This window comes from Elgaria multicarinata, chromosome 3 (genome assembly GCF_023053635.1).
Source record: "Elgaria multicarinata webbii isolate HBS135686 ecotype San Diego chromosome 3, rElgMul1.1.pri, whole genome shotgun sequence".
NCBI classification, from domain to species: Eukaryota; Metazoa; Chordata; class Lepidosauria; order Squamata; family Anguidae; genus Elgaria; species Elgaria multicarinata.
This window is the reverse complement of record NC_086173.1, coordinates 98,394,342-98,414,128: the sequence shown is the minus strand read 5'-3', so window position 1 is coordinate 98,414,128 and position 19,787 is coordinate 98,394,342. Positions and strand designations below refer to the sequence as shown.

At 46.3% G+C, this 19,787-nt stretch overlaps 2 protein-coding genes across 5 annotated transcripts in view; both read left to right on the top strand.

Annotated features, from left to right (window-relative positions):
* The first annotated feature begins 733 nt into the window (after positions 1-733).
* Positions 734-10,099, top strand: NICN1 (nicolin 1, tubulin polyglutamylase complex subunit). Its single transcript, XM_063123357.1, has 7 exons — positions 734-918; positions 1,054-1,195; positions 2,908-3,096; positions 6,620-6,733; positions 7,353-7,424; positions 7,541-7,645; positions 8,357-10,099. The coding sequence occupies exons 1-7, from the start codon at positions 914-916 to the stop codon at positions 8,396-8,398; spliced, it is 669 nt and encodes a 222-aa protein (XP_062979427.1). The 5' UTR covers positions 734-913; the 3' UTR covers positions 8,399-10,099.
* Positions 10,100-15,407: 5,308 nt separating this feature from the next.
* Positions 15,408-19,787, top strand: part of AMT (aminomethyltransferase) — a 200,878-nt gene continuing 196,498 nt past the window's right edge. For 3 of the 4 annotated variants that reach the window (XR_010025218.1, XR_010025217.1, XM_063121042.1), the window contains exons 1-3: positions 15,408-15,534; positions 17,842-18,009; positions 18,826-18,906. Coding sequence is in view for 2 of the 4 variants with exons in the window: in XM_063121042.1 (XP_062977112.1) it covers positions 15,427-15,534; positions 17,842-18,009; positions 18,826-18,906 (357 nt within the window). In the remaining 2 variants the exon portion in view is untranslated. The remainder of the gene's footprint in view (positions 15,535-17,841; positions 18,010-18,825; positions 18,907-19,787) is intronic. The other variant, XM_063121043.1, reaches the window with a different exon arrangement.

The following is a 19,787-nucleotide window of genomic DNA, read 5'->3' as shown; positions in this document are numbered from 1 at the left end:
AACGTCATCAATGGGCGCGACTTGACGCGAGCCTTAGCAACGAAGGCTCCACCTTCAGAAGCCTCTCGGTAGCAGTAGCAACGTTCGTGACGTGCGATACTGCCATGTTTGTAGTGCCGTTGCGCCTGCTAGCAGGTGTGAAGAGACGCCGCGTCCCTCTGTTCCCAGTCCTGGCTTAAAGCGTGAGGTCGACCCGGCAGGAGGAAGAGGGACGGTTGCGGGGCGTCTGCATTCAGGCTGCCCGGGGCAGGCGAGTTGTCGTCGTTGTGTCCCAGGGATGCCCTGGAGTTCACAATGCAATTGGGTGGGCTAAGGAAAGGCCGGGATGGACTCGGAGGACGGAGCCGAGCCGTTGCTTGCGTGTATGGGGGAAGCCTTCACGTTGCCAGCCAGTAGCCCTGGGCTCAGCCGGGTGGAGTGGGCCTCCTGTTAGGGGTTGCGCTGGCTTTGCCGGTAATGGAACCGAGCACTATTGTTGATCATAAGGAAACCAATGGGGAGAGGACATCATCATCAACATCGTTATGTGCTGGATCCAGACTTGGTCACACTTGGAGTAGACCCATTGAAATCAATGGAACTTAAGTTAGTCTTAACTAGCCTAAGTCCGATTGAAGTATGGGTTTCAACCCATTAGTGGCAAATTTATATTGGTTTATATAATTTCAAAATATATTTATTCTGTTTTGGATAACACCCTTATCAATAGCTGTAAAGTTCCTAAATGCAGTAAGAGACCCGACTCCATGCTTGTTTACTTACAGGTGTGCACCGTTCAGTTCAATGTGGCTTACTTCCAATTAAGAGTGCATAGGATTGCAGCCTAGTTGGGCTATTGAAGCATGAGTTTTTCTTAGGTGGAAGCATCAAATACCTGAAACAGAGCCACCGTGCTTCCAGGCTGATCTGCAGAATGCGGTATGTTGATGGTATATGAGTCCCTGGCACTTGTAGAGTGGGAGTCTATATGTTGTTATGATCATTGGAAGGGTGGAGGTGGTGGTGCTTGTGAATTTTTGTGTGCCACAACTGAACTGAGTCGTTCTCTTCCAGCATGGGGACCATGGCTCATGAGCCTGCACCATGTACTGTCAAGAGCCCAGTAACACTCCAAGTGGGAGATATGAGGACTGAGCTAGGACGGTCTGGTGTTGTGGTGATTGACGTTGTACTCCCACACTCGCAAGCTGTTGATGTAAGTGTGAAAAAAGAGCAAATGTTGGGGGGTGGGGGTGGCTGGCTGACAATTTACAGATCATAACCCTATAGAAACTGTGCAGAAACTAAGAAGGTGAGCTAGAAAGTCCTTGCTTCAAAACTCACCTTTGGCATTAATTTGCTGTAGGCAAGCTTTTCTATTTTCGCTCCTATCTGTAATACAGAGACAATAAGATCAGCCTGCTTTTAAAGGGTTGCGGTAGAGATTTCTGAGCAAGAGATGCCTGGTGTGGAGAATGTGGATAGGGAGGCACTTTTCTCCCTCTCTCATAATACTTGAACCCAGGGTCATCCCATGAAGCTGATTGGTGGGGAGATTCAGGACAGATAAAAGGAAGTACTTCTTATTTATTTATTTATTTAGAATATTTATATACCGCTCCCCATTGAAAAATTTCGGAGCAGTGTACAATGTAAAATGAAAATAAAAACTGTTAAAACAAAATTTAAAAGAAGCAATAACAGTAATCCAAGGCTGCATGTTAGAGAAAGGCTTCTTGGAATAAAGATGTTTTCAGGAGGCGCCGAAAGGAGTACAAGGTTGGCGCCTGCCTGATCTCCAGAGGCAGGGAGTTCCACAGGAGGGGCGCCACCACGCTGAAGGCTCTTCCCCTGGTGGATTCCAATCGGAGGATGGATCTAGGTGGAACCACCAGGAGCAGGCCCTCGGATGACCTCAGTGACCGGGCAGGTTGGTAAGGGAGAAGGCGCTCTCTCAGGTATCCTGGTCCCAAGTTGTTTAGGGCTTTGTACACAAGTACAAGAACCTTAAACCTGGCCCGGTAGCGAATAGGCAGCCAGTGCAGTTCCCTCAGCAGAGGAGTTACATGCTGGAAAGGGGCAGCTCCAGACAACAGCCGAGCTGCAGCATTCTGCACTAGCTCCAGCTTCCGGAGCAGCTTCAAGGGCAGCCCCACATAGAGCGCGTTGCAGTAATCCACTCTTGAGGTTACCAATGCCTGTACCATCGTGGTCAAGCTATCCCTGTCCAGGAGAGGCCGTAGTTGGCGAACCAACCGAAGATGGTAAAAGGCACTCCGAGCCGTGGCGGCTACTTGAGCCTCCAATGACAGAAATGGGTCTAAGAGTACCCCCAAACTACGAACCTGTTCTTTCAGAGGCAGTGCAACCCCATCCAGGACAGGCAACGAGCCTATCTCCCGGACTCGGGAACCACTCACCCACAGGGCTTCCGTCTTGCCAGGATTCAGTCTCAGTTTATTGGCCCTCATCCAGCCCATTACTGAGTCTAGGCATTGGTCCAGGAACACTGCACAGCCTCACTTCTTCACACAGTGCATAGTTTAACTATGGAATTCTCTATTACAAGATGTAGTGAAGGCCACCAATTTGGATAACTTTAAAAGGGGGTTGGATAAATTCCTGGAGAAGGCAATCAATGGCTACTAGACCTGATGGTTATGTGCTACCTCCTATGTATACCAGTTGCTGGGGAACATGGGTAGGATGGTACTGTTGCATCCATGTCCTGCTTGTGGGTCCCTGGTCAACAGCTGGTGTGCCACTGTGTGAACAGAGTGTGGGACTAGATGGACCCTTGGTCTGATCCAGCAGGGCTCTTCTTATGTTCTTAAGGAGGCATCCATTGGGGTTTTCGCTCTCACCCTCTTGAGAGTGTTACGTATTGCTTGCTGTGGCTTCAAACAACTTGCTTATTTCTTATTTCAGTTGCAGGAGATTGTATTCAAGAACTACTACACAGCCTTTTTGACTCTGCGAGTGCAGCGCCGAAGCCCTGCAGATGGTGGGAATGAGAGCCCTTCCAAATGGGTTACCTGCCTGCGGAATTTCTGCCTGATGCCCAACCCACATACAGAGGAAGGCTCCCAGGAGTACTTCTCTCTCTCCAGACATCAGGTCAGAATTTCTGCTTCTGTTGGCATTGCACATAATTGATTAGATCTTTTTGCTAATTCGAATTGTTTCCTGTGTGACATGGCAACCTATACTCTGCACAGCATCCCAGTTTTTCCTGTTGCAGTAGAGACCTCACTCAGGAATTCTTTGAAAATATATCATAAAAGTGATGAGCAAGGACTGTGTATGCTTGCCGTAGCAGAATAACAAGGCTACCACTCTGGATTTTGTCAGTAAATCTTTAGTTTCCGTAACCCTAACCCTATACTCGCTTACCTGGGACCTAGTCCCAGTAAACTCAGTACAGCTTATTTAGGAATAGACATGCCGAGGATTGCACTATTAATGTCTCATAGTGTATCTTTCAGCTGTGACCATTACTGACAGTTTTGACCAGGCTGTTGTGAGGCTCATTAGGCGTGCATAGCCAAGTCCTCTTGTACTTCAACTGCTAATCGCCTGGCGCTCTCCAGAAAAGCAAAATATTAATGAAGGGAATCCTAGCCAAATTTCTTTTCAGTAGTGTTAGCCTAAACACTAACTCTTGAAGTTTGTTGAGTTTTATTACTCCTCCTTAGATAAAGGTTTACTGATAGGTACTTTTAGAGACAGGATTGACTAATCTTTTTTTCTTATTTAAAACATTTTCTATCCTCCCCCTTTTCTCCAAAGAGCTCAAGGCAACCATCAATAAAAATGAAACCATAAATTACCCTTAAAACGTAACAATAAAACATTGCAACAGTACCAGAAAATAAAAGATAGCAGCAGCAATTAAAAATATTCAAAATCCAGACACACTTAAAAACCCAATACAGTAAGACAACAGTTCACAGCCCAAATGCCATCCTAAAAAGGAAGGTTTTAGCCTTTCACAAGTTGGCAATTAGAAAGAAGGTAGGCTTTCCTCAGAAAGAAGTTCCAAAGTCTAAATGCAGCCACTGAAAAAGGCCTCTCTGTAATCCCAGCTAAGCAAATTTCTGGGGATTTTGGTTCACCCAGGAGGGACTCTGGAAATGATACTAATAGCTGGACAGGCTTGTAAGAGAAAATGGAGTCCTTCAAAGATCCTGGTCCCAGGCCATTCAGGTTTTTATACGGCAGCACCAGCATGTTCAATTATGCCTGGAAACAAATAAGAAGCAGCTGTTTCAACAAGGGAGTCACCTACTCCTTATATGTGGCCCGTATTAACAATAGGATTACGTTCTGGACTGGGTGTAGGTTGTGGGTACTCTTCAAAAGCAGTGCTATGTAGAACACATCGTAGAGTAACCCAAATATGATGTAATTAAGGCATATTTCACTATGGCCAGATCTGCAATCTCCGTGAACGGTCATAATTGGCATAGCAGTCTTAGCTTGGCAGAGGCACTCCTGACCACAGCTCTGACCTGGGCATCCAGGGTCAAGGCCATGTCCAGAAGAAGACCCAAACTACAAACCTGTGTTTTCAAGGAGAATAGTAGTCCATTCAACACTGGCTGAACCCCAATTACTTCATTAGCTGTACTGTCTTTGCCTTGTTTAGATTGAACTCCCATTTGTTTGCCCACATCTAATCCATTGTTTGTACTTGTACAAAGCACTTGAATCATTACTGACTCCTAGAGGGATGCCTGCTTTTGCTGACGTTTTCTTGGCAGACTTTGTAGCGGGGTGGTTTGCCATTGCCTTCCCCAGTCGCAGTTACCTTTCCCCCAGCTAACTGGGTACTCATTTTACTGCGGAAGGATGGAAGGTTGAGTTCACCTGAGCCGGCTGCCTGAGAACCAGCTTCCGCTGGGATTGAACTCAGACCGCGGGGAGAGTTTCGGCTGCAGTAACTGCCGCTTACCACTCTGCGCCAAATGAGGCTCTTAATCCATTGTTGCCTCCAGGCAAATAGTTTAGGACTTACCAACTCACTTAAACATGCTGGAATGGAATCTTCTCAGAACAAGACATTTATCACTCTCACAACAATTCTGCCAACCCACCTCTGGCTCCCACCTATTAACCAGAACAGGCAAGGGTCAAGTAAACATGAAGTTCTCCTCACCTCTCCCAAGAATCTTGTCCACATCCTCTGGTTGCCCAAATGGAAATGCATCCAATCTAAATGGATAAGCAGGTGCCAAAGGTACATCTAGTGGCACTGCTGTAACTGAAGCATCAAAGTCAGAACAGATATGAGAAGTGACTTTATTTGCAAAGGGTCTAGCAATTTAGTCACAGCAAGCTACCAAGCACTTCCCTCCATCTTGTGGACTAAGATGTAAAAACCCTTTTACTATTCCAAACGGCTCCGCCAGCCAACTCTGAACAGATGCAACAGTGATGGCAAAAAAGAAATCTTACTTTCCCACGATCATCATGATAATCATCACCACCACCATGTAGGCTCTAGTATGATCTCTAGCCTATGTTTGATTGGATTCATTGCTAGTCTTCTGCCACAGTTGCTCTAGTCGTCTTTCATTGCCATCAGCTTCTCAGATCATGAAGGAGATAACTTGACTTTGCATCCAGAGAGAGGATTCTCAGGAGCAACTGCCCGGGCCACTTCCCCATTCCAGAGTTTGACCTCAGCCTCAGTAGAATCACCAGCCTGTGTGATTGTTGGAAGGTAGACTGTAAGGCAGACTAACCAGTAAACAGTCAGACAAATGTAACAATTATGCAATCCCAAAATAATAGGTGAAATAAGTTTCAATTATTGTAGTAATTTCTGTAGTACTTTTTAATATGTAAAAAAGGACTTTTACAGCCTTTTCCTTCTTTCAACTTTGCAATAAGTCCTGTGAAATGTGTCCTTGCATTTGGTATTTTAACTATGCTATGGCCACCCAGTTAATCCTCAACTGAGCCAAGATTTAACTAGATCTCCTAGGTGCAAGGCTCTGAGAATTGAGTTGTTCTGCCTACTGACCACAGTAGTATTCTGACTTGGCCATCATCCCTAGAACTACTGATAGTGTCTTCTAATCCATTTGGAATCCTTCTGTATAGTTTGTGTCCTGAAGCTCTCTTGGTAATGCTAAGTGGTAGGGGATGTTGCTGTTTTCTGACGCTGGCACCCTGATATCAAGAATGGTAGTTCCAGTGTTCATGGGTGGTGGTCTTTCAACAGAGAAATTATTGGAAAAGTTCATAGAAGAGTTTCTTGAAAAGTTGTTGATTGACTCTAGAGGGGATCTGCTGCCCCACAATGATCTTTATTTTTTGCACTAATCTATCACGGTGTACTGCCCTAGTACCAGGCAAGGCTGATGACTGCACCTCCATCCCATAACTGTACTGTAGTGGCCCCTGCACCCTTCCACTTTCTGTGACCATCTAGCACAGCCTTCCTCAACCTGATGTCCTCTGGATTTGTTGGACTACAACTTGGCTGGCTGAGGGATCTTGGAAGTTGTAGTCTAGGACTTTTGGAGTGCACCAGGTTGGAGAAGGCTGATCTAATGTTTTAGTCTCATTACCAGTTTCTTCTTGCTGCAGCTGCCGATGTTTCAGTAATGCCTTGTCTCCCTCCTCTTGCCAGATGCTTTGCGATGTGGACCGGGTGGCTGCCCTGCGTTTCATCCTGCGACAACCATCTCCCGTATGGCTGCATTTCACCATTGAGGAGCTCCAACTTTTCCCTGGGGGTCAGAAGGTGCGTGCTCAACCTTTCCTAAAAGCACCTTTCCCTTCCATAGGCACTGTTCAGATCCTCCCTGGTTTTTATAAAGGCTTGCTGATCTGTGCTAAGAGGTTGGGTGAAGCCCACTTCTGGAGGAGGTCCAGTGTCTGATAGTTAGATGATCTTAGGTTTTCTCTGCTCTGCTCTCTTTTCCTCCCAAGAGGATATGAGGCCACCCAGCTGAATTGGAGAAGATGCTGCAATTAGATCACTTCCTTTGATTCAAAGTTGCTCAGCCAACTTCAGTTCTCATCACTGAAGGAGGTAGCTTGCCAGAGTAGTTAAAATCTAGCCTTCGGCTTCTGTGGAACCAATTCTGCCCATCCTCTTCAGCTGTATGGCCTGAGTATTCTTTCCCTGTGTGATTCAGTTGCTGACGTTGTCTTCTTTCTGCTCTCCATTCAATTCATGTCTCTCTTGTCAGCCATGGAACAAGTGCACTATTGGGTTCTTTCCTTTAGACTCATTCTAACATCAGTGCAATAGGATTCACATCCTGGGTGTGGCTCCTGAATACAATGCCCCTCTGTTAGCATAAGACTCAGTTTTATTCCATGGTATTCTCTTCAATTGCCAAATACTCTTCTTCTAGAGTCCTCAGAAAGGCTTTCCAGCTTGGCTTTCTCACCCATCTCCTCAGGAGCGGCCAGCAAACCTACATGATGTAAGTATCATCCCTTGAGACTGGGGCCTGCCTTCTAGCAAGGTCATGTCCCTGAGTGAAGAGCCACACAATGGAGAGGAGATGCCAATTTGAGCATAACTCTCCTTTGTTTTCAGGAACTCCCAGATGCTGACAAAGTGTCTTCTGAAGTGCAGCAAATGTGGGTTCTAACCGAGATGCTCCAAGCCAGCCAGCCAGCAGCACGGATTGGACGCTTTGACGTTAGTTTCCTGTTACTTCTGCTGATAATAATGCGAGTGTTTCCTTCATTGCAGTCTAGTCGGAACCCAAACCCTGCAAGAATGGTTCAAAGTGGTTTCCCCCCATCTTGAAGATTCCTTCAATCTGTATGCCCAGACTCTGCTGTTGCTCGCAGTGCTTTCATCATAACATGAGAAGGGCCCTGCTGTATCAGACCAATTCTTTCCCGAGTTTCCCACAGTGGCTGGCCAGATGCAGTGACTCGCAAAAGCCCTGATGAAGGGTTTTTCCAGCTGGTGTGAAATTTCCATGTGTCTTATATCCTTCTTCCCCCAAGGAGCTTAGGATGGCTTACAGAAATTTTCTCATTTTAATTTGAGACACATTGGGCCAAAATACAGTGACTGGCCTGAAGTCAGTGTGTAGGCTGAGTGGGAATTTGACTCTGGTTTCCCATAGAACAGTGGTGGGGAACTGGCATCACTCCAAATGATGTTGGATTACAACTCCCATACAACAACTGGCTGGGTGGGGCTTATGGGAATTGGCATCCAACAACATCGGGGGCACCAGGATCCCACAACTGTCTTAGCCCAAATCCAGCACTCTGCTGACTACACTGGCTCTCCCAATACTGGAGAGAGAACAGGATCTGTGGCGGAACATACATCCCATGAGGGTCCCAATTTGTCGAACAGTTGCTAAAAATAATTCCCTATGTCTTTTTTCAGGTGGATGGCTCCTATGATCTCAATCTCCTTTCTTATACTTGAGTTCTGCTGGGGCTGGAAGCGGACAAGGCTCCTAAGAGCTGGACTCGCTGGTTTGCGAGGATTGGCCTGAGGCAGGAAGAAATGATGGACTAAGTCTGTTGCCTTTATGTTCCAATCCTTCCCCTATCTGCTGTTCGGAGGTGGCCTTTTTGGAGGTTCTCCAGTTACACTCTGCCTGGTCTTATGTGGAGAACGTTCTCACAACCTTGCATTCTGCACTGGGCTATGGAAGGTTGGATTCCCTGAACTGAAGGTGCTTTACCTGGGCTCTTCATCTCCTCCTCTGCTTTTCCAAACACTGCTCCTTGGCACGTGCTTCCTTTGAGTGTAAAATCGAGCATCCTCTTCAAGAATCCTGTTCTGTGTGAGGGATGGGTGGGCAGATAGGCCCTTCGTTTTGGCAAGGGAATGTCATGAGGTCACTTGAAAATGACTAGACTGGGGGAATTTTGTTTCCAAATCCAGGTTTGGGACTTCTAGATAAATGAAAGTTCAGTTATGGATTCCTCTGTTGTGGCTACCTCACTTGCAATCAAAGTGTAGGCCTTTTTTAATGCTTAGGTGGCAGTAAGGGAATCTTCTTGAAGACTTGTTAAGTCCCCTATTCTCCCTAAAGCAGGAATGAGGGACCTGTCGCCCTCTAGATGTTGTTGGACCATTTCCCATCAGCCCCAGCCAGCATTGCCAGTGGGCCAGAATGATGGAAGTTGTAGTACAGCAACATTTGGAGGACCACAAGTCTATCCCTGTAAATAGCTTAGCTGATTGTAGAAAACTAGCCCTGACATCATTTAAGTTGGCAATGGCTGTTGCTGCAATACTGTAAGTTGTGATCAGAGAGAAATAGTGTAGAATGGAAGTGCTGCTCTGCACTGTGTGTTGATTTTTCAGTTGAGGCCTGGAGCACCAGGCCGCTTCTAGCAGCTGCAACCATCGAGATTTCAAGAAATAAGCCTTGCATCATGCTAGAAAGCTTGAGCGCTAATGTTCTGGGAAATCTACCTTCTTGAAAATTGAGTTGCTTTACGATTTGCTGTCCCTTATGTATTCTTAAACACTTACTTATTACTCTTCCATTCCAACTCCTCAGCTAACCATTGCATGGTTGTAGATAATCCTTTCCTCTCATTGAATTGGTATGCTCAGGCACCAAGTGTTGAGAGCTGGGGTGAAGAGACGTTTGTGGGAGAGGTCTGTCTGTGTTCAGGTGTCTGCTGTGTTAAGAATCTGTTAGCTGCCTTTGAAAAATGACTTTCAAGTTTCCATTGGTAAAGTGAGTCTGAAACTGCCTCTCAAAGGGCTGCTGTGATGGTTACAAGGAGAATATTTGAGCACCTTCCCTGTTCCCATACTACCTGTTTGAGTAGAATAGTGCCACATGGCTTCTAGATAGAGAGACACTTCCTGCAGTATATGCATGATTTGTAGTCATCTGATGGACCAAGTTGTAGAACAAAATGAATTGCTACAGTAAGATGTGTAGCTCCTTTTTTTTTATGCTGGACATTAGATCTCAGGAGCAACCTTCTACTGTTACCTATATCTGTGAAGTTTCCTTTCTGTTATTTATTATGGACTATTGATGTTATTTATATCTGTAAAGTACTGCAATGATCTTCTACTCCACTGTACTGAATCAGGGTTAATGTATCTAAGTTTTTCCTAGTGGATGCTTATCCAGCATAAAGAGATCATAAATAAATGATCATCCGTGTATTACGTTCATTGTGTATTTTGTAAAGCGAATGGGGCACAGCCAAGACCAGGCTCCACCAAAATACTTTGCATTACGACAGGAATCAATATATTGCTGCGAAAACATATTTCCCCCATGTACTGTGAGGATTGCAGCTAAACTCAGAAGGAGCAGGGGATTATGACAGGGATGGCAGATGATGTCAGTGACCTTGCTCATAAAAAGGTGCAGAGGCTGTGTGTCCTTGTCCACCACACACCAGTTTGGAGGGGGGTGGTATCTGGTTTTTCTGCACCTTGGTAGCAGGGAGAGCAGGGCTCGCCCCTCCACCCCTGGGCTATGGCCTCATCTACATCAAGCAGGATATTGCACAATGAAAGTGGTATATAAAAGGCAGGAGCCACACCAAGCAGGATATAGTGGTTGAAAGTGGTATATCGCATGGGTCAAAGGGCCCCAACAGTTGTCAGTGCACTTCAATACTGCTATAAAGCAGTAGTGTGGCTCCAGCCTTTTATATACTGCTTTCATAGTGCAGTATCCTGCTTGGTGTAGATGAGGCCAAAGTCAACCCTTGTCTATTTTGTCAAGCCAAGACACCTCTCTTAAGAACACAAGAGTCCTTATGGATCAGACCAAGGCTCCATCAGCATTCTAGTCACACAGTGGCCAACCAGCTGCCAACCAACAAAAAGGACATGAGTGCAACAACACCCTCCTGCCCATATTCCCCATCAACTGGTGTGCTCCCCTGTTACTGGAAGTAGCATATAACATGTATTACCCATCTTGGCACTCAGTGGCTTTCTTTCGTGCCTTTAAGAGCAACAGAGTCAAAGCTTCTCTAAACGAGGAAGTGACCGGCCACTCATGGAGGTTTGCGGGTCCATTACAAAACATCAACAACAGCCAGGACATCTCGTGCGGATTTCCCCAGTACCGTCTTAGGAAAATACAGAGATAATGCAGTACCTAATTTATGATGGGATTATTCCACTACTCGATGGTGCTATTTTATTTAAAAGAATAGCCTGCAATAGCATTCTCTTTTCAATTCAAAATCACGCGGTCACTGTTGGTTGTCTGAGGGAGCCCATTTTGAACGTGAAAAGACCCAAGACCTGGTGATGCAGGTTGATGTGTTTTTTTTAATGTAGAAACACTCTTCAGCTCTAGCTAGACAAATCTTTGTGTATTCAGCCTGTAAGTTAGCATAAGTATTTGCAAGTGAAGGAACTGCTTGTTAAATCCCTGTTCAACTCCCTCTTCTGTTTCCATTATTTCCTCTCTATGGGAGTTTACACTGATAGCTCTTTTGGGCAGGCATTTGTCCTCTTGTAGTCCTTCAATAATCATGCACAGAGTGGTGGTGGTGATGAGTATGATTTTTTAATATATATATATATATATATATATATATATATATATATATATGTTTTGCTTTTGGAACCATGCTATAGACTCACATGCCATAAACAATCAGTACAGAAATGTACATCAGGGAGACAATCATGGTAGGTTTTTGTCCTGAGTTGAAGTTGCAGAAATAGGACAGACCTGTGTTAGGCACACAAACACTTGTATTTGGAAGAGTGTATTTCATGCCCTCAGAAGAGTTTCACTTTTGCGGGCATTTAACCTGCTAAAAACGTTCTGTGGCTGACAGTAGCCAGTCCTGAATGCATCTGATGGAACCCGTTTTGAATGGGGAAAGACATGAGACCTAATAAGAAAGCAAGGAGGTAGGTGTGTGTTTTTTCCTTACTTTTTTTCTTTTTAATGTAGAGACGCTCTTATGACTGGATTATTCTGTGAGTCAATGGCGCTGTTTCACTGAAAAGAATAGGCTGCAGTAGTATTCCATTTTCAATTCAAAATCACACGGTCGCTGTTGATCGCTGTCTGATGAAACCCACTTTGAACAGGGAAAGACCTGTTTTTCTTTTTAATGTAGAGACGCTCTTAGGCTCTAGCTGTTCAAGTCTTCATGGGTTCAGCCTGTAAGTCAGCCTAAGTGTTTGCAATTGAAAGAACTGCTTGTGTCTTTCCTGTTCTCCCCCTCCCCTCTCTCCATTGTCTCCTCTCTATGGGATTTTACACTGGTAGTTTTACACTGGTCCTCCTCTAAGTGCCTGCTCCGAGGGAAGCTTGGAGGATGGCAACAAGGGAGAGGGCCTTTTCCGTGCTGGCCCCCCAATTATGGAATGATGCCAACATTGTTGGACTCGATGGCCTAATAGGCCCCTTCCAACTCTATGATTCTATGATCTTTTCGGTGCCAGGTTAAGACCTTTCTCTTCTCCCAGGCATTTAACAGCATTTAACAACATATGCTGACTTTGTTTGTTTTTAATGGACCCCAGAATAGCTGTTTTTATACGGATACTGTGTTTTTATGCTTTTAATGTTTTTAAACTTTGTACATTTGTTTTAATGTTTACTGTTTTTAACTTTTGTAAACCACCCAGAGAGTTTCAGCTATGGGGCGGTATATAAATGCAATAAATAAATAGTTCCTTGGGGCATGCATTGCCCTCTTGTAGTCCTTCAACAATCACACAGAGTGGGGTTGATGGTTTTTTTTAAATATATATATATATGTTTTGCTTTTGGAACCATATTATACATACTCATGAGTACCATAAACAATCAATATAGAAATGTACGCCAAGGAGACCATCATGGTAGGGGTTAAAGGTCCTGCTTTTATGTTGCAGAAATGAGGGCTGACCAGTGTTAGGTACAGAAATACTTGTATCTGGAAGAATGCCATTCTATTTCATGCGCTCAGAACCATTTCACCTTTTGGGACATTTAACCTGCTGCAAATGTTCCACTCACTCCTCTTCCCACTGGCTTTTGAAAGGAGGTTGCCAGTTTCTTTTCATTGGCACCCATTCCTTGAACCAATTCACCAAGCCAGGGGCTCTGATAGATTGACACCCTCCTCCTCCCCAAGATAATGAAACCCCCAAATCAGTGGGCTGGCTCATCTACCCACCCACCCCAAATCTGTTTATTGGAAAGAAAGATTGAATGGACGCTTCAATAAGGCTCTCAAGATTTATTAGTATATTTATTGATTGATTGATTGATTGATTAAGTCCATTTGCCATAGTTCAATCAGGGAATCCAAAACGCTGCATGTGGCTGTCCCAGGTGGTCTCCCATCCAGGCGTTGAGCTGATCAACACCGACTTCCTTTCAGCCAGATGGCAACCTCCGTGGCTCTCAGACGACACCTTGGGAGGAGGGATGAGCTGGGCCCTCATGATGCCAACAATGCCTTAAACTCAGGGCCTTTTTCATACTTTGTTGGCCTTAGGGCATTGGTGTAGTACAAGGGCAGGGAAACATAAAGGAATCCAATGGCACCATCTCCACCTTTGACTCAGAGAAAGCATTTCATAGTACTGGTCTTGGAAGACATTTTTCCAGTGTCTCAGTGTCTGTATGGCTAGACTCATATTGTGAAGTCTAAATGGTGCTGCCCGACAACTCATACAGAAGGCCTCCACTCACCTGGTCTCGCTTGTAGCAATCACATTATACCAGTGGTTTGCTGTGGCGTTCTGGGGCTAATTCACTGTGCTGACTTTGACCTGTGTGCTTGAAATATAATTCCACCACCTCGTATTTAATAGGACGTGGATGTCCTCCTGTGCTGGCCCATTTGCCTTCTTACATGATTTGCCAATCTATAGGATTTGCCCCACACTTGTTTCTTCCCTCTGAACTCAGTAGCTTTGCCGTTGCTAAGGAGGCCTCAGGCCTCACTCCCTTTGCAGACCCTTAGGGTGTGCAGTGCATAGGCACTAGCCTGTTGAACTAGAGGGGAGCCTGACGCCTTTCCTTCCACAGTCTGCTCACTGTCCTTTCTCTCTCCCTCAACTTTTCTGCTCTTACGTGCCCACTGTTGGGAGCTTGCTTGCAATGACATTTGGAAGCGGCAGTGGCGAGGGCAGGAAGAGTTCCATGTGGAACACTGGCATTTCACACAGCATTGGATTTTGCTGCCCCAAACAGGAATCGTTGACTTCTGCAGAAGTTTATTTTTTTGCTTCAGCACAGCAAAGGATTCAGTCAGTCAGCTTCCACAGACTTCTTTCTCCCCCTCCACTTTAATTTCTCCTAAGTAGCTGCAGGCCTCAGAGTATTCCAAGAGGAGAGTTATGGGGTATGTAACATCATGGTCGAGGAAGTGCTAGGGCATAGGGCTGATGGTTTTCAAAAAGGAAGAAAAAGCCCTCACCACCTCACCTCATGAAGTTAATTTCAGTATGTGCAGTAATCCTTTCAAACCCTCCACAGCTTCCTAAATTCCTCTGAAGTGCTACCTTTCTGAATGGAGCTGCTTGGCTTGGGGAATTCTCCCTCTCTCCCTCTGCCCCACCCTTCATTACCAATCATCTTTCCTTCTTGTTCCCTCCCTTATGCTGGGTCTTTCTTTCTCTTCTTTATTCCACCCAAAGCGTTGAGCTCGAGTGGACCAACTCCAAATTGCCTGAGCAGGATGTTTTCCGAACTGCTGAATCAGGGTCTCAGTTGAAGGGGTGTGGGTTGGTCATCTGTGGACAGTCTAATGTATGTATATATGTTTGTATGTCTGTACAATAGGTATCTATGCACCCCACACACCCACTTGCACATGTGTACACACATGAGAGGGGTGTCTGTGTGTGTGCTTTGACTTGATGAAAATTTGTGTTACAGGCCTGTGCCCCAGACCTTTTTAGAACCTAGCAACAGCCCTGCCCCTGCATATAACAATCAGGCCTAGTAGCCATTGGTAGCTGTATCCTCCAAGGAATTTCCCCATCCCGCTTTAATGCCATCCGAAGTGGAAGTGAACTGTCTGAGAGTGCCTATTTCTATTGCTTTAAACATAGAGCTGCTTCTCTGTTCATGATGCTGATAAGAGTTGAGCTTTCCTCATCCTGCCTTCACGGTGCTGATACATCTGCAACAGCCAGCGCGATGCATCTGCTGAAGTGGACAGCGGCCACGAAAGCTTATGCCAGAGGAATATTTATTCATCTTTAAGGTGCCACCAGACGCTTGGTTGATTTTGCTGCCACAGATTCACACGGCTGCTCCTCCGGAAAGCAACATGCATGCGTGTGGCTTAGCTTAGCGGCTTCTCCTTTGAACAGCTGCTACTCCCCTTTCCTCCTCGTCCGCGTAGTAGGCCAGGGCGAGCGAGCCCTTTGGGGGGATCGCTGGGAATGGGACTACATTTCCCAGGCTCCTCGTGGGAATTTAGGCCTCTGGGGTTGGGCGGGGCTGTAAGGTATTATCCGGCCCGTTCGTAGGGCGCCCGGGGGCTGGGAAAATGCTGCGGGCAGGTGCTGGCGCTGCTGCGCGGCTTGCTGCGTCTCCCTGCTTGGGGTCCTCCTCCGGGGCTGTTGCATGCGGGAACCGGGGCTATTCCTCTGGCCAGGTGAGCCGGTGATCTCGAGGGGTGCAGGGCTGCGCCAGGGGACAAGCGGGCGAGATTTGCGCGGACTTCGAACTGTAGGAGAGCGGCTTTCCTTCTGCTCCTCCTGCCATCCAGCAGGCGATGAAGCGACCCTCCCTTTGTGCTGGAGGAAAGGAGCCAGGTGGGGGAATTTGGGCTGGGAAAAGTTGGCACAAGTCTGTATCTTCGAAAGTTTTCCTACGCATCGGGATTCAGTCGTCGAAGTTACATTTTAAAAGTCCGGCCTCGCCTTGGGATACCTGAATTAATTAAAAAAAAAGAGGAGCCCCAGAGCATGTGCAGAATGCATCTTTCACACTGAGCAACCGCACTCAGCCGGCGGGTTTAAGGGCTTAGGCATTCGGGGACATTGCTTGCTTTTTCCGGACAGGTTTAATTCTTGGCATTTGTCTCATTAAAAATTAAGCTCTGATTTTGGCCTCGTTTTGTGGGAGTTTGTGTTGAACATGTCAAGGGCACTGGGAACGAGTTAAATCTTCTAGGATGTGAAGTGTGAAGGTTGCAACTCCCCCCCCCCCCAATAGCATAACTCCCCCTTTTCTTTCAGCTGAGTCCCGGGAGACATTGCAATGGTGTGGAGAGAGGAGAGGGGATTATAGTTTATTTAATTAATTTCTAATTAATCATTAATTAATTTATAATTTATTTAATAATCAGACAATAAACTATAAATCCCTTCTTCTCTCTCCACACCATTGCAATTAATTAATTAATTAATTCTGTCTTGTCGATTGTGCTGTGTCCCTTGCCTCCTTGAACAAAGTTCTTACAGACTTTGACTCAAATAGTGAACAAAGGAGGACACCTTCCAGGTGTTGGCCCAAGCAGAGACTTCTTGAGTCTGCTGGCAACTTATAATAGCAGTTCCTCTACTGATCCCATCAGTCAATTACTGGGGGGATGACACATACCGTATTTTCCATTGCTAAATGTGTTAATAAAAAGGGGGATAGAAAAGAAGCAAATAAGTTATTTGCATTGTGTGCTTTGGCTGTTGTCAGAGGTTGGCATTGTCAGGTGGCTGCCAGTGCCCCAGCCCCTTGTAGAGTGGGGGTGGGACACTGGTGCAGACCGCCAAATAGCTACTGTTGAGATGTTGTGGCCGTAACTGCTGGCAGTGAAATCTGGGCCCCTTGAGAGGTGTGGGCCCACTGCTCTGGGAGGTAAAGTGATGAGGATTGGATCCACTGGGAGCAAGAGGGAAGACAGGGAGCCCACAAGAGGAATGCTTGCCAAGGGCCCCCTAAAACTTGCCACCGGTCTTGTGTGATTAGACACTGTGTGGAAGCACCAACCTGCGTTACCCACTCCTCCAGCTGCCAGTCGTTTCTCCCCAGTGGCTGGTTTTGCCATAAGCAATGTTGGCCATAGTCACTCTCACTAGTTACTGCAAACCGCAAAATATTAAAGAGCCAATGTGGGATTTCTCTTAAGATAATTAGGCTTATCTCTTGGCCATGCACAAGACCTTAAGCAGGTGGGGAAGGGGCAGAGGAGACTTGCAGGCCTGCAGGTCCAAAGGGCAAGCAGGTGTGTTTTCCTCTTGACGTTGGACTTGTGATAAAGCACTAAGCAAACAAGGCTAATGACAAAGGTCAGAGGTGGCTTAGAGACAGGAGTTGCCTCTTGCTCCCACAGGAGAAGGTTGGATCTGGCCAGAGGAGGCTCCCAGTTTTTGTGACACCCACACTGGGTCCCCTCCCTCAGCGAGCCTAGCTTCTCACTGCCATTGCCACCAGCTGCTCTTGCTCCTCCTCTTTCCCCCGCATTATTGCTACCACTTGGTTGCTTGGCAGGCAGAGAGCCAGTGAGCAAGTAGGCAGGGGCATCTACTTCTCCTACTTCTCACCACCATTGTCTGGACCAGAGCAAGAAACAGGTGAACAAACAGGTTGTAATAATGGAGGGGAGGAGCAAAGCCAGGGGACTCTTGTCAATGGCCCCCTGCTGGGGCAAGTGCCCAACTGTGCCTACCCTTGATGCCAGCCCTGGACCTAGCTCTAGTGTAAGGCTGAATTAAGAGGGCAGGTGTACTCTCTCCCGGACAGCTGAGGCTGCTGCCAATGTAACAGCGCCAGTGTCTCGCTGGTGGGGGAAATCTGAAGCCTCCCAAAGGGGTTCATCAGCTCTTAATGGAAGCAGAGTAGTTGTGAATTGGGGTATGGCTAGAGTAGGGAATGGCTTCAATGGGACTGACCAGGAGTGCTGGCCTTTGGATGAACTCCTGTGGCAATAGCCAATTGGAATCCCCCTTGCCGTCCTCTGCAGGAGAGCCTGAAGCAGACACCCCTCTATGACTTCCACCGGCACCATGGCGGGAAGATGGTGGCCTTTGCAGGCTGGAGCCTCCCGGTGCAGTATACACACAGCCACCTGGAGTCCCATCTGCACACGCGCCAGCACTGCTCACTCTTTGATGTGTCTCACATGCTTCAGGTAACGATGGAGGGAGCCAAAGGCCAAACAGAGGACCCAGCTTGACTCTGGTATCTCCAGATTTATTGGGTTCATGCAACACTTGCTGCTAATGCTTTTCAGGTTGCTCAGATGCCTTTTCTTGGAGCAGCGCTTGTGTTGTTAGATGCCACATTTTTCCCCAGCACTTGGGAGTTACTGTATAAAATTCCCTGGCCAGTTGATGAAAGTCACTTTACATTAACATTTCTTCTCATTGTTAATAAGTGTTCATTTTCTAGTTCTGATGGACCATCTTTGCCAATACCAGTCTGACCAATCGCTGAGGTCATAAATGAAGGCTCCCCTCCAATTGCCCCCACCTTCTGAGTTAAGGGAAGTAATGACTGGGAGCAGGGCCTTCTTGGTCATGGCACCCCCACCTTTGAAATGTAGTCCCAGGGAGGCTTGCCTGCCCTGATGTGTTGTCCACTCTGATATCATTTCCATTCTATATGACAGATATATTTTTATTTCCCCAGGCCCTTTAGAACCTTTTTAGCAACTTTGGGAGATGTTTTATATACTGTTTTACTGTATTGTGTTACTGGTTTGATTTTATAGTTGATTTTGTTGTTTTTATCTTTTTACTGTTAAGCTGCACTGGCAGCACATATGTACAGGATGGGTGAACAGACAGACAAATATCCTTTTTGGCCTTACAGTCTGGCTGAGAGATGAAGCTAGCTGAATTTGACCAGCACCATGGCAGTGCTGGTCAAATACGATCTAACTGCACTAAGTGGTTGTTTGGCATCACATGGGACCAGTGATGTGAGGTCCCTCTTCCTTTTACAGACAAAAGTGTTTGGCAGAGACCGGATAAAATTCATAGAAAGCCTAGTGGTTGGGGACATTGCAGAGCTGAAGCCTAATCAGGTATGTTGGCGCCCCAGTGAGCTATGCACAGGTGAAACCTATTTGATAGCATGCTGGGTTTGGATCTGGGACACCCAGGTTCAGATCCATGCTCAGTTGTGTGATCTTGGACATATCACTGCTTGCTCAGCCTGTCACTGCATACAGTGGTTTGGGTGAAGGAGGGGAGTTAAGGATATACTATAAACCTCCCTGAGCCTTTTAGAAAGGGCAGGAAAGAAACCGAAGTCAAAATAGCACTCTGGGGCTTTTCCATCATCAAATGAAGTGTTTCTTGAGCACATTTCATTCTTTCATCCAGCACCATTAATACAAATATTCTGCTATAATGACTGAGAAGGTGGGAAGGGGTGGGGGAAATCTTGTTTCTAGAGGGCAGCTGATTAAAACTCAAAAGTCACACATAGGATGGGGGAGACGTGGCTTGGCAGCTGTACGTGTGAAAAGGACTTAGGTGTCTTAGTGGATCACAGGCGGGGTATGAGGCAGAAGTGTGATGTGTCAGCTAAAAAAGTGAATGTAATCCCAGGCTGCAATCACAGAAGCATAGTGTCCAGATCATGGGAAGTTGTAATTGTCTTCATTTGTTTTCCCAAACATGTGAGGGCTAAAATGGGGGGGAGGGATGCACATTAGCCCCACCCCTAACATTCCCATGTGTGCTGCCCCCTTAAATTCTCTTGCAGTCTTGAGCAGTATGGTCTGTAGGGAGTTCTACTCCCATTTGCTTGAATGCAGGTAGAACTCTGTGAAATCAGGGACCCTGTTTGATCAGAGGATAAAAAGAGGATGTCTAACGCAGTGGTTGAATATCCAGCATCCAAAACCAAATGCTAAAAGCCTCTTAAAAGGGCAGGACATTTGAATAGACTTGGTGTTCT